General features: G+C 45.1%; 1 protein-coding gene across 1 annotated transcript; it reads left to right on the top strand.

Annotated features, from left to right (window-relative positions):
* The first annotated feature begins 12,089 nt into the window (after positions 1 to 12,089).
* On the top strand, positions 12,090 to 13,026 carry LOC145036180 (uncharacterized). The gene is made up of 2 exons (XM_078984643.1): positions 12,090 to 12,481; positions 12,702 to 13,026. Exons 1-2 carry the CDS (start codon positions 12,090 to 12,092, stop codon positions 13,024 to 13,026), a joined length of 717 nt encoding a protein of 238 aa, XP_078840769.1.
* Positions 13,027 to 15,161: the final 2,135 nt, after the last annotated feature.

Below are 15,161 nucleotides of genomic sequence, written 5' to 3'. Positions count from 1 at the left end.
TGAATATCCACACGTAAAGTTGGAAACTTTACGTGTGATTCGTGCCCTAGAAGTCCAGATCTACGAATGGCATGGACTGGAATCGAGCAAATCGGTATATTTAAGGAGTGCATGGCGACGACTCGGCGAGTCGCATAGGTGACTCGGCGAGTCTGGTCGCGAGTCGCCGATTTGGTCCCTTCTTCATGTGTCGAGTTGAGCCTTGAGTCACAGGGGGTGACTCGGTGAGTTGGGAGCTGAACTCACCCATGTTAGGACTCGGCGAGTCAATGCCCTGACTCGGCGAGTCCAAGGCAATCTTCATAGCTCAAGAACAGACTCGGCGAGTTGTTCATACAACTCGGCGAGTCTTAGCATAAAGTGTTCATCAGATGAAGATGAACTCGACGAGTTGTTCATACAACTCGGCGAGTAGAATGAAGGTGTTGAATGACCGTTAGAAGGTGAACTCGTCGAGTCATAGCCCGACTCGACGAGTAGAACCAGGGGCCCAGGACATTGGTTGCTAGGGACTCGGCGAGTGGTGATCCACTCGGCGAGTCGGGTCAACTGAAAGTTGACCCTAGCATTGGCTTAGAGCTAAACCAGGGGTAAAATGGTCATTTTACCTAAAGGACGGTTAGCAGTGTTTGATTGAGTATGTTGTGGGAATTGCAGCCGGAGGACTCCCGGAGCAGCAGCAGTCAGTTAGTTCCCGATCAATTCAGCAGCTACTTTGAGGTGAGTTACCTTCCAGTAGCGGTGGGTCTAAGGCCACAATGCCGACCCACCAGTAGGAGATGTATGATAGATGATTGTCTTTGTGATATCATCTAAGTTTGCTATTACCTGACATGTTATATGCTAGCATGATATGTTGTATGTGATAGTAGTAGAGTTTGGTTGTTAGGGCCGAAGGGTAGTCAGACACCTCAGATACGTCTGACAGTATGTGATGATATGTATGCATGCTGGCTTGTTATGTTATATATGATCGTAGTAGTAGGGGGTGAAATAGTCCCCGAGGATCGGTTGTTAGGACCGATGGGTAGTCAGCACCCCAGAATGGCTTGACATGGGTAGTCAGCACCCCAGAATGGCTTGACACGGGTCAGACGGCACCCCAGAATGGCCGTATGGGTAGGTCGGCACCCCAGAATGGCTGTACCGGGTAGTCAGGCACCCCAGAATAGCCTGGCAGTGCGTATGTTATGTGTTGTATGGTATGTGGTACGTTGGGGGAACTCACTAAGCTTTGTGCTTACGTTTACAGTTTTGTTTTCAGGTACCTCTGCATCGAAGGGGAAGGAGCCGGCGCGGTAGCGGCACGTCATACACACACTCTTCGGTTTCCGCATTTATGAGATTACTGGGACTGTACTCTGATTTTTTGATGGGATGTATGGTGTGGCTTTTTAGAACATGGTTGCAATGTGTTATGGTGTGAACAAACAATGTTTTTATTTATTAATGTTTTCTAAAGTAATATTTTAAAAATGAAATTTTCGGACATAAAAATTGGGTCGTTACAAGTTGGTATCAGAGCCCTGGTTTGAGGGATTCGGACACGCCTTCGGGAGTGTTTGGACTCAAATCGAGGGATTAAAAGATTTTTCCAAAAGAAATTGTTCTTTAAAACCCGGAAGAGAGTCACAAGAAAGAGTAAAGTGTGTGACGTGCGCGACCGGCCGAGCTCAAGTAAGTATTCCCCATAGTACCCCTACAAGTTTATGTTATGTTTATCAGCTTATTGAATATTGCATGCTAGAATAGGCTAAGGATCTAGGAGTGATGCCTTATGTGCCTGTTTATTTGCTACAGCTTATTGAATATTGCATGCTAGAATAGGCTAAGGATCTAGGAGTGATGCCTTATGTGCCTGTTTATTTGCTACAGTTTATTGAACATTGCATGCTAGAATCGAGTAGATAGCAGTAGGATAGCCTGTTTAGGTTATGCCTGATAGTATGAGCTTAGCATCCTATGTTAAGTGTCGTTTCTTGTTCTAAGAACAGTTTTGGCTTGAGTCTGTTTTTCCTTATCCGAATGCTGCTTGCTTCGTGCTTGGTGGGATTCTGAGTAATGGGAGTGAGCCACTAGGTAAACACGTCACACCACATGTAATCAGGGTTGAATAATCCCAAAGTGTTGGAACTGGCCCTATTGCGCAGCTCTTGTTTGAGTCCAACCGTTGTAGGGACGGATCTTTTACTTGAAGGATTATCTAATCCTCATTACATGTGATGGTGTTTAGGTGGTGGCTAACTGGCATTATGAGGAGACCTACAGCAGCTGAGGACCGGTTGTGTTGAACTTGGGATTCCCCTAGGGCAAGCCCAGGATGAGAATAGCAGAGAGTAGCAGTAGTAAAGGGGAGCTGGTGGAGTCGAGGAATTCCTCGGAGACGGTACGGATAGATGTGGAAGGTAGTATGGGCCCGTACTACTGAAAGCAGAGGATCCGTACCCGAGCCGAGGAAGGCCAAGACGAGACCAAGGAACCTGTAAGTGGTTGAGATCCCTCAGAAAGTAGCAGTACCACTAATGATTATATTGATGTTTTGCAGAATGGTGGTACTTCGACCGAGACCGACAGAGGGCGGGTCAGGAGAGGGGTCAGGTTCGGGATCTGGCACCGAGCCGATTGAGGAGAGGCTACGTGAGTTCATCACGTCGGAGATCACTAGGGGCATCCTTGAGTCGACCCCCATCATCTTTGGGTCGATCAAGGAAGGGATCGTGGAGTTGATGGAGGATCGCCTACGGGAATTCAGGAGCGACTTGGCCTCCAGCCAGTCAGGATCTCGCACACTGTCCTTCAAGGACTTCAGGGGCAGTGGTGCGCCGGATTTCCATGGGGTGAAGGACCCCATTGTCGCCAGGCGGTGGATTGCGGATATCGAGTCCGCCCAGTTGATCAGCTTCTGCCCCGAGGGGTCAAAGGTGAGGTACGCAGCAGGGTGTTTACGGGACCGGGCCCGAGATTGGTGGGAGTCAGTGGGTGACTCGTTGGGAGCCTCGGCTATCGAGGCAATGACCTGGTCAGACTTTGTGGCTAGGTTCAGGGCAGAGTTTGCGCCAGAGGTCGAGCTTCAGCAGCTGGCCAGGGAGTTCTTAGACATGAGGCAGACGACAGAGACCGTGGCGGAGATCACCGCCAAGTTTCGAGAGAGGGCTTTGTTGGTGCCCCAGTACGCAGGTGACGAGGATATGAGGAGGACTCGTTACCATGATATGCTACGAGCCGACATTCGGGAGCACGTTAGCTTTTCGGCTTACCCTACCCTGGACTCCATGATTGCCAGGGCTAGAGAGAGAGAGATAGATTTGGAGCACATCCGGAAACGGAAACTTGAGGATGGTCAGGCATCAGGTGCTTCGGGGAAGAAGCCCAAGGGAGCAGATGGGAGGCCGAAAGGCCAGTCGGGACCGAGCCGCTGCAGGAGGTGCGGCAGGCCGCACGAGGGGGCGTGCAGGATGGGATCGTCAGGCTGCTACAAGTGCGGCAAGTTTGGGCATATCAGCAGGGATTGCACTGCTCCTGCGACCGCTATTCAGACGTCGGAGTTGCTGTGTTTCCACTGCAACCAGAGGGGCCACAAGAAGGCCAATTGCCCCATGTTGACAGCTTCAGCGCCAGTAAAGGCGCCAGCTCCAGCGACCCTGCGGATCACGGATGGCCGTCAGGGCAAGGCAGAGGCTCCAGTGGTGAGGAGTCGGGCATTTCAGTTGACTGCCGAGGAGGCGCGCGCCGCACCCGATGTGGTGACGGGTATGATTCCTTCCTTCTATCTTTTATTTTTCGTTGTTATGATATTGATATGTGCTCCGTGTGTATACATGTGTATTAGGATCGTTCCATGTGAACGGCATCCCGGTTCAGGTATTGTTCGACTCGGGTGCATCCCGATCATTCGTTTCTCTTGCTCTTAGCAAGAGATTTCATGAGACTTCAGGCGAGTTAGATTGCCCGTTAGAGGTAGAGATTGCTGACGATCGATCGGTGCGAGCATCGATGGTGTTTCGAGATTGTGTTCTGCGACTGTTTGAGGAGTGTTACCTGGTAGACTTGGTTCCCATTCCTTTGCGTGGGAACAAGGTGATTATTGGTATGGATTGGTTGAGCCCTAATGGGGCAGTGATAGATTGCGCACAGCAGCTAGTGCGAGTCAGGACCCCAAGCGGGGGAGAGTTAGTGATTCATGGAGAGCGGCCGCAGTGTGGACCCACTGTATGTTCAGCAGCGAGGGCTAGGCGCTACCTTCAGCAGGGATGCGCGGGTTATGTCGCGTACGTGATGGACACCCGGGAGGCGGGTAAGGCGACCGTGAGCGAGGTCCCGGTAGTTCGAGATTTTGCTGATGTTTTCCCGGAGGAACTACCTGGGATACCTCCGGAGCGACAGGTGGAGTTCAGGATTGACCTCATTCCCGGTGCGGCTCCTATAGCCAAAGCACCGTATCGGTTGGCTCCTCCCGAGATGCAGGAGTTGTCTACGCAGCTGCAGGAGCTGCTAGACAAGGGATTTATTCGGCCGAGCAGTTCGCCCTGGGGAGCCCCGATTCTGTTTGTGAAGAAGAAGGATGGGTCGCATCGGATGTGTATAGATTATCGGGAGCTGAACAAGGTAACGGTGAAGAACCGTTACCCGCTTCCGAGGATTGATGATCTCTTTGACCAGCTTCAGGGCGCATCTTGGTTCTCCAAGATTGATTTGCGTTCGGGTTACCATCAGATGAGGGTCAGGGAGGAGGATATGCAGAAGACCGCGTTTCGGACGCGCTATGGCCATTACGAGTTCGTGGTGATGCCGTTTGGGCTCACCAATGCTCCTGCCGCGTTCATGGACCTCATGAACCGTGTATGCAGACCGATGCTGGACCGGTCTGTGATAGTCTTTATCGATGATATCTTGGTTTATTCCAAGACCCGGAAGGAACATGAGGAGCATTTGAGAGAGGTGTTAGAGACCCTGAGGAGGGAGAGCTTGTATGCCAAGTTCTCCAAGTGTGAGTTTTGGTTGCGCGAGGTGCAATTTCTGGGGCACCTCGTCAACCAGAACGGGATTCTGGTCGATCCGGCCAAGGTCGAGGCCGTGATGAGATGGGAGGTTCCGAAGTCCCCATCTGAGATTCGGAGCTTCCTGGGATTGGCAGGCTACTATCGGAGATTTATCCAGGATTTCTCCAAGATAGCCGTGCCCCTGACACGGCTGACGAAGAAAGCCGTGGTCTTTCGGTGGGGACCCGAGCAGCAGGCTGCATTTGAGATGCTGAGACAGAGATTGTGTGAGGCGCCGATCTTAGCCCTGCCAGAGGGCGTAGAGGATTTCGTGGTTTATTGTGATGCGTCCATTTCTGGGTTGGGCGCGGTGCTGATGCAAAGGGGGCATGTCATTGCTTACGCTTCGAGGCAGCTCAAGCCTCACGAGGCGAACTACCCGACGCACGATTTGGAGTTGGGGGCGGTGGTATTTGCCCTCAAGATTTGGCGACATTACCTCTATGGGGTTCGGTGTACCATCTACACGGACCATAAGAGCTTGAGGTACCTCATGGATCAGCCGAATCTGAACATGAGGCAGCGTCGGTGGTTGGATGTGGTGAAGGATTATGATTGCGAGATCCTTTACCACCCGGGAAAGGCCAATGTGGTGGCCGATGCGCTTAGCCGTAAGACGGCGCCAATCAGGGACGCCTGTTTGAGGATGACTGTGGTGACTCCCCTGTTGGAGCAGATTCGGGAAGCTCAACAGGAGGCTATCAAGGAAGAGCATCGGAAGAGCGAGCGTGTAGTAGGTCAGGTTTCCTCCTTCGATTACGATAGCCGAGGGTTATTGACACTACACCATAGGGTGTGGGTGCCGTATCACGGGGGCGTGCGCCAGATTTTGATGGAGGAGGCGCACAAGTCCCGATTCTCTATTCATCCCGGGGCGACGAAGATGTATAGGGACCTTCGTCTAGACTATTGGTGGCCCTGCATGAAGCGGGATGTGGCATGGTATGTCGAGCGATGTTTGACCTGCAGGAAGGTCAAGGCCGAACATCAGAGACCGCATGGTAAGATGCAGCCGCTGGATATTCCACTGTGGAAATGGGAAGATATCACGATGGATTTTATCACGAAGCTTCCCAGGACCGCGCGTGGAGTGGATTCGATTTGGGTCATCGTGGATAGATTGACCAAGAGCGCTCACTTTATTCCGATTCAAGAGAGCATATCGGCCGAGAAATTGGCCGACATCTATATCAGGGAGATTGTGGCACGGCATGGGGTGCCGGTATCGGTGATCTCGGACAGGGATGTGCGTTTTACTTCCAGGTTTTGGAAGAGATTCCATGACGAGTTGGGCACTCATCTGTATTTCAGCACCGCCTTTCACCCGCAGACTGATGGACAGAGTGAGCGGACCATCCAGACCTTGGAGGACATGTTGCGGGCGTGTGTTCTGGATTTCGGTGGTAGCTGGGATACCTATCTTCCTTTGGCTGAGTTCTCCTACAACAACAGCTATCACGCGAGTATCGACCACCCTCCCTTCGAGATGTTGTACGGACGGAGGTGTAGGACCCCGATATGCTGGGGTGAGGTTGGCCAGAGAGTTATGGGGAGCACCGAAGTGGTGCTCAAGACGACTGAGAGGATCCAGCAGGTCCGGAGCAGGCTTCAGACTGCTCAGAGTCGGCAGAAAAGTTATGCCGACAAGCGTCGATCCGATTTAGAGTTCCAGGTCGGGGATATGGTCCTCCTGAAGGTGTCGCCGTGGAAAGGCGTCATCCGATTCAGGAAGCGGGGCAAGTTAGGCCCGCGATTCATCGGACCGTTCAGGGTCTTAGCCCGGGTGGGCAAGGTGGCATATAGGCTGGATTTGCCAGCCGAGCTTAGCCAGATCCACAACACTTTCCATGTTTCGCAGTTGCGGAAGTGCCTAGTGGACGATTCTGCAGTAGTACCTTTGGAGGATATTCAGGTTGATGACAGCCTGAACTACATTGAGCGCCCAGTCGCAATCCTCGACAGGAAGTCAAAGGATTTAAGGAACAAGAGGGTGGAGCTAGTGAAGGTGCAATGGCAGCACCGCAAGGGTTCAGAGTGGACTTGGGAGCCGGTAGACGAGATGATGGAGCACTACCCCGAGCTGTTTCAGGACCAGGCAGCAGACTTCGAGGACGAAGTCTAAAATAAGTGGGGGAGATTTGTAGCACCTGGTTTCCGGTATGTGAATTTTATTTGGGCATTTCTCTAATTTAGCCTTGGACTCGGCGAGTCATAGGGTCCGACTCGCCGAGTAGGGACGAGACTCAGGACACGTTTTAAGTAGGCGACTCGACGAGTCCACATCCTGGACTCGGCGAGTCACCGCTGCGGGATGAAACCCTAAGTTTCAAGGGTTTGCACCCTATTTAAACTCTCATTCCGCCCCAACTCGTCCCCATTCACCCCCAGAACTCCCCCTACATCGTTTTCCCTTGTTTCCTTGAGAGTTTGAGGTGTTCTTGGTGTGTTCTTGAAGGTTTTGAGGAGTAAGAGGAGTAGATCAAGAAGAGGAGAAGGAGATCAGCCATCTTTGTGTCATTTCAACATTTCCTTTGAGGTATAACCCGTTTTCCCCTTGATTCTATGCTTAAAACTCCATTTGGGTCCTTCTTGGTCAATTCCCCAAGTTGGTATGTGCATTATATGTTGTAATAAGGCGTTTGGCCTTTGGATCTATGCAAGATTGAGCTCCAGGAGCTCAGATCTGTTAGCTTTTTGGCCCCATGAGGATTGTTAGCCCTAGATCTACCCCTTTTGAGACATTTTGAGCCTTATAATCCATTTTGTTGAATATCCACACGTAAAGTTGGAAACTTTACGTGTGATTCGTGCCCTAGAAGTCCAGATCTACGAATGGCATGGACTGGAATCGAGCAAATCGGTATATTTAAGGAGTGCATGGCGACGACTCGGCGAGTCGCATAGGTGACTCGGCGAGTCTGGTCGCGAGTCGCCGATTTGGTCCCTTCTTCATGTGTCGAGTTGAGCCTTGAGTCACAGGGGGTGACTCGGTGAGTTGGGAGCTGAACTCACCCATGTTAGGACTCGGCGAGTCAATGCCCTGACTCGGCGAGTCCAAGGCAATCTTCATAGCTCAAGAACAGACTCGGCGAGTTGTTCATACAACTCGGCGAGTCTTAGCATAAAGTGTTCATCGGATGAAGATGAACTCGACGAGTTGTTCATACAACTCGGCGAGTAGAATGAAGGTGTTGAATGACCGTTAGAAGGTGAACTCGTCGAGTCATAGCCCGACTCGACGAGTAGAACCAGGGGCCCAGGACATTGGTTGCTAGGGACTCGGCGAGTGGTGATCCACTCGGCGAGTCGGGTCAACTGAAAGTTGACCCTAGCATTGGCTTAGAGCTAAACCAGGGGTAAAATGGTCATTTTACCTAAAGGACGGTTAGCAGTGTTTGATTGAGTATGTTGTGGGAATTGCAGCCGGAGGACTCCCGGAGCAGCAGCAGTCAGTTAGTTCCCGATCAATTCAGCAGCTACTTTGAGGTGAGTTACCTTCCAGTAGCGGTGGGTCTAAGGCCACAATGCCGACCCACCAGTAGGAGATGTATGATAGATGATTGTCTTTGTGATATCATCTAAGTTTGCTATTACCTGACATGTTATATGCTAGCATGATATGTTGTATGTGATAGTAGTAGAGTTTGGTTGTTAGGGCCGAAGGGTAGTCAGACACCTCAGATACGTCTGACAGTATGTGATGATATGTATGCATGCTGGCTTGTTATGTTATATATGATCGTAGTAGTAGGGGGTGAAATAGTCCCCGAGGATCGGTTGTTAGGACCGATGGGTAGTCAGCACCCCAGAATGGCTTGACATGGGTAGTCAGCACCCCAGAATGGCTTGACACGGGTCAGACGGCACCCCAGAATGGCCGTATGGGTAGGTCGGCACCCCAGAATGGCTGTACCGGGTAGTCAGGCACCCCAGAATAGCCTGGCAGTGCGTATGTTATGTGTTGTATGGTATGTGGTACGTTGGGGGAACTCACTAAGCTTTGTGCTTACGTTTACAGTTTTGTTTTCAGGTACCTCTGCATCGAAGGGGAAGGAGCCGGCGCGGTAGCGGCACGTCATACACACACTCTTCGGTTTCCGCATTTATGAGATTACTGGGACTGTACTCTGATTTTTTGATGGGATGTATGGTGTGGCTTTTTAGAACACGGTTGCAATGTGTTATGGTGTGAACAAACAATGTTTTTATTTATTAATGTTTTCTAAAGTAATATTTTAAAAATGAAATTTTCGGACATAAAAATTGGGTCGTTACACAACTTTTATATAAAATATCAATTTCATATAAAATAATCATATTTTATAGAAACTACATAGTTTATAACATGTTTCAAGATCCTTTTATAAACTCTATCAATTTTATATAAAAATAATCATATTTTATAAAAACTACATAGTTTATAAAATGTTTCAAGATCCTTTTATAAACTCTATTTTTTATATAAAATATCAATTTTATATAAAAATAATCATGTTTTATAAAAACTACTTATTTTATAAAATATTACAAGGTCTTTTTATAAACTTCATTTTTGTATAAAATAACACTTTTATATAAAAATAATCATGTTTTATAACATAAATCCAATGGAAAACTTATGTATCTATAAGTCTAGTTATCTCATATTATATTTACACTTTAGACCTTGCTTGTAAATAAATTAACAAAGTAGGTACTAAGTCTATAATTTTATTGATTTGTTTTATTAATGACCATTCTAACACTAATGGTTAGTTTTGATTATCAACCAAAAATACTTGCATGGACTTATGTCACAAAGATAATACCAATACATATATTTATATTGGCATCTAATATTTCATATAATTGTTTTAACGCTAAATGAGAAACAAAGGAGGCTAGTTTATCATGCATGAAATATTTTTGTATACTTGTTGCATGTTTGTTTTGATATAAATAAGATGTTGGGTGATAACATGTTACAGAGAATGTTGAGAGTATATGACATATTATACTATTATACTTTCTTATCTAGCATGCAACGTGTGTATGTATCTCCCCCCAAAATTTGTAAAAATAAACGAAAAGGGGTCATAAAGACTCACCTTTGTTGCGTGATCTAAACCCGAGACTTGTTCGTTTTTAGGAAGGCTTCTTGTGTCACCTTTAAAACCGATACTAAGGAAGAGTTCGGGTTGTTTTGGGCTATCAACAAACGGGTGTATGGTCTCCAACTTCCAGCTCAAAATCAACAAAGAAAAGTAGAAGAGGGGATTGTTTACGTGAGTTTTTGGGGTATCTCATGGGAAGAATATATATATATATATATATATATATATATATATATATATATATATATATATATATATATATATATATATATATATATATATATATATATATATATATATATATATATATATATATATATATATATATATATATATATATATATATATATATATATATATGGTTGTAAATTTGTAAGGTGGGTCTCATGTGATGTGGGCAATAGTTTATGTTGTACAAGTTGCATGCAAAAGTTCTTTTCAATTGTAATCTTGGAAAAGAAACGTGGGTTTTAGCTAATTGAAGTTATGCCCATTTGTTCTTATATAATGATGATACTCATTAAACTAGTTGTGAAAATTGAGAGATGCTCCATGTAGAGCAATAGGCATTAACGTACAACCACTATTTTTCATCATGAATCCTTGTATTGTATGATATTATTGCTTTCTATTTTATGTAATCGAGATATGGGGTTTTCTAGGTGGTGTACGCAAGTATAACTATTAATATATGTATGGTTTTATGTTGGTTAAGTAAAACTTTGTCGTTTCAACTAATGGAGGTAATTTAATTAAACAAGTGGTTAGTAGTGTCACATATGTATCTTTTTAAAATATACGCATGTTGGATTCGGGTCAATCCTTTTAGTAAAAGATTGGGCCAAGTTTAATGGAAATGCAATTAAGAGAACGAAAGTTATTGATACAAAGTATCCATTGCCTGAAACTCAAATTTAATCTACTTCACAAGCATCAACTACACAAGCATCAACTAGTTCGGGACTCCATTTGGTTGTTACATCATGACCCGTTTGACTTTATTAAGGAGCTCCACTACCTCTAGTGCGAGCAACCAAAGGTATCAAATGCGAAATGTATAAAGACATGTTGATTTTTAATGCATGCATTCTTGTGTTTTGTCACTTTTCACGCGACGACTTCAAAAACAGTATGTCCCGTTGTGAAACCCCCACTCCTCAAACCCATGAGAGGGGAGACCCCAGTGAGATCCACAAACTTGTCGGTATTTGAAGTCTGAAAACTCTGTATAATGATCCATATGTATCCAAACATGCTTTACGGCAAGTTGGACATATCCGTTGATGTGGGAATTGTTGGAATCCTAAGTCACGTAGGACCTTGGAGACCAAGCAACAATAATATGGCAAGTTGGTCATGTTTCCTAATTCCAATCTAATAGCAAGTCGGTTATTAGATCTTATATAAACACTGTCATAGTCATGTTAGGGTATAAGATAGCAATTGTAAACAATTGAGTTTTGAGCAAGTTTCTCATTAATCAAAGAGCTATTTTGATTAAAACTGTTTTTGCAATTCACTTTCTTTTCTTTAATTGGTATCAAAGCCTTAGAAACAAGAAGCTGTGAGATCAATTCTTACCTGTTGATAAGTAGGTCAACATGTCAGGGGGGATGGAGAGGCTTCGGTGAGGGTGAAAGAAATTGGATCAACCTCTGTTCAGTGTCCTATGCTCACGTCAACAAACTACACGGTGTGGTCAATGAAAATGAAGGTAGTATTAAAGATTCACAAAGCTTGGGAGATAATTGAACCTGGAACTACAAAAAATCAAGACAAATATGATTTAGCAATAGGTTTAATTTATCAATCGATACCTGAAGAACTCATAATCCAAATCGGTGAACAAGAATCTTCCAATGGACTTTGGGAAGCAATCAAATCAAGGCACATGGGGGCTGACCGCGTGAAGGAGGCACGATTACAGTCCTTAATGTCTGATTTCGATTGATTGAAGATGACTAAGTCGGAGTCGATCGACTCTTTCACGGGAAAGCTGTCTGGAATTGCATCCAAGGCAGCCGCACTAGGTGAATCGATCGATGAACAAAGAACGGTGAAGAAATTCTTGAAATCACTACCAAGGGCAAAATTCATCCACATCGTCGCATCATTAGAGCAGGTACTGGACTTGAAAACCGTTGGCTTTGAAGATGTAGTAGGGCAGCTAAAGGCGTATGAAGAAAGGATTAGGGAGGAGGAGGACGATGGAGATGGTCAGGTGAAAGCGCTGTTAACGAAGGCATCAAGTGGTGGTGGTTCGAGCAATCGCAGATCGCAAAGAAAAGGAACGAGGGGATTTGATGGGGTAGGAGAGTCAAATGGATCATATGGATCAAGTGGGTCCAAGTATGTCAATCGGGCCTCGCAAGGTGGCAAGCCCAATCACGGAAAAAAGTCCAATTTTGATCAACCCAATTCCAAGAATAACCCAAATAAAACAAAAAAAGATCGATCAAAAATTATTTGTTATAGGTGCGATAAACCGGGCCACTTCGCGTCTCAATGTCTAGATCGAATCCAAAAATTACAAGAAAATAATTTTACCAAGTTGACGATACTGATGTAGCCGTATTTTTTTACACGAAACCGTGTTTTTTAACGAAGAAAAGGTGATACCATTTCGATACGACTTACAAGATAACGATGTGTGGTATTTGGATAACGGGGCGAGCAATCACATAACAGGAAACCGGTCATTTTTCTCCGAGCTTGACAAAGGCATAACCGGGAGGGTCAAATTTGGAGATAATTCGTGTGTAAAAATCAAGGGAAAAGGTGCCATACTTTTCCAAGGCAAGAAAGGTCAACAAAGGTCAACAAAGGCTGATGACGGAGATTTACTACATACCGGATCTCAAGAACAACATTATAAGTCTCGGACAAGCAACTGAAGCCGGGTGTGATATTCGAATGAAAGACAACTATTTAACCATGCACGATGTCGATAATTGTTTATTAATGAAAGTACAGAGATCACCAAACCGCCTTTATAAAATAAAATTACAAATTGGAGTCCCTATTTTCCTTCATTCGAGACTAAGTGAAGATGCGTGGCGATGACATGCAAGACTTGGGCATATTAATTTCGAGTCGATGAAAAAGTTGTCCAAGAAGGGTTTAGTCAAAGGGTTACTGCATTAGATCATGAGAATCAATTATGTGAATTGTGCTTAGTCGGCAAGCAAACAAGAAAGTCCTTCCCAACCATGACTACATACAAAGCGAAACAACCATTTGGAGCTTGTTCACGGTGATTTATGCGGTCTGATCACGCCGGCAACCAAGAGTCAAAATAGATATATTTTTACACTAATTGATGATTTTTCACGATTTATGTGGATTTATCTCATAAAAGAAAAGAGTGAGGCGTTTACACACTTCAAAAAATTCAAAGCTTTGGTGGAAAATGAAATTGGAAAGCCTTTGAAAGTGTTTAGAAGTGATCGAGGAGGTGAGTTTACCTCTCTTGAGTTTAATTCTTTTTGTGAGCAAAACGGAGTCAAACGCCATCTCACCGCCCCATACTCTCCACAACAAAACGGAATTGTGGAACGAAGAAACCGAACTCTTATGGACATGAAGCGAAATATAATGAAGGCAATGCATGTTCCAAACTACTTATGGGGAGAAGCAGTAAATCACTCAACAAATCTAATCAATCGAGTTTATACAAGAGTCCTTGATGATACAACTCCATACGAAAAGTTGTATAAAAGAAAACCGAATTTAGAAAATGTTTGTATATTTGGGTGTCTAGCACATGCAAAAGTTGAACCGGTTAATCTAAAGAAGTTGGATGCAAGATCAAGACCACTAGTACATGTTGGTTCCGAACCGGGTACGAAAGTTTACCGGTTATTTAACCCGGTAACACAAAAAATAATCGTGAGTCGAGATGTTATTTTTGATGAAACCAAAGGGTGGAATTGGATTAAAGAAGCAGGAACCAGCAATGAAGAACCGGGCTCATTCGTAATACCATGGGACTATCCAAGAGATGATGTGAACAGCAACCAAGGAAACGATGTAAATAATGATCCAATTGAATCGGGTCATGAGATTGGAGACGGAGTGGAAGTACAAGATAATGAACAACTAAGTCCGGTAAATAACAATGTTCAACAAGGAGATGCAAACCAAAGACCTTCGAGAGCAAGAGTACCTCCAAGACGATTTCAAGATTATGAGCTTGATCTTGACAATCTCGAAGAACTCCTTCCAACAACCAATGACAAGCCGGTATCGGTTGAAGAAGCGAAGAAAGAACCAGAACGGGTCAAGGCCATGGATGCGGAAATCAAGTCGATAAACAAAAATAATACTTGGACTCTTGTGAACAAGCCTATCGGGGTGAAGCTAATTGGACTCAAGTGAGTGTTCAAATTGAAGAAAAATGCAGATGGCACCATTAATAAATACAAGGCAAGGTTGGTTGCTAAAGGTTACGTGCAACAACCCGGTATTGATTTTCAAGAAGTATTTGCCCCAGTAGCTCGAATTGAAACCATTCGGTTCCTTATAGCCTTAGCAGCTACTCATGGATGGGAGCTTCACCACTTGGATGTTAAAACGGCGTTCTTACATGGAGAATTAAAAAGAAACTGTTTACGTGTCACAACCGGAAGGGTATATAAAGAAAGGCAACGAGCATAAAGTATATAGCCTTACAAAAGCACTATATGGTCTAAGACAAGCACCTCGAGCATGGAATACGAAGCTTGATGGGATTTTGAAGAATATGAAATTTCAAAAGTGCATCAAAAAACCAGCGGTGTACCGAAAAAGTGAAGGATCTAACTTGCTAATTTTAGCAATTTATGTTGATGATTTATTTGTCACAGGTACAAATTTGAGCATGATCAAGAGGTTCAAATTAGAGATGTCAAAGAACTTTGAGATGTCAGATCTTGGAAGATTGACTTACTACCTTGGCATTGAAGTTAAGCAAGAACAATCGGGGATTACTATAAACCAAGAAGCATATGCTCAATGCATTTTAAAAGAAGTCGGTTTACATGATTGTAAT

This window comes from Lactuca saligna, chromosome 3 (assembly GCF_052625555.1).
Source record: "Lactuca saligna cultivar CGN05327 chromosome 3, ASM5262555v1, whole genome shotgun sequence".
In the NCBI taxonomy this organism is placed as follows: Eukaryota; Viridiplantae; Streptophyta; class Magnoliopsida; order Asterales; family Asteraceae; genus Lactuca; species Lactuca saligna.
This window is presented reverse-complemented; position numbering and strand designations above follow the sequence as displayed.

Excerpts from the sequence above, each read along its gene's own strand:
- LOC145036180 (XM_078984643.1), top strand. The coding sequence starts at position 12,090 with ATGACTAAGTCGGAGTCGATCGACTCTTTCACGGGAAAGCTGTCTGGA. Across the intron at positions 12,482-12,701 it reads TATGGATCAAGTGGGTCCAA|CCGTATTTTTTTACACGAAA; the intron begins GTATGTCAATCG and ends ATACTGATGTAG.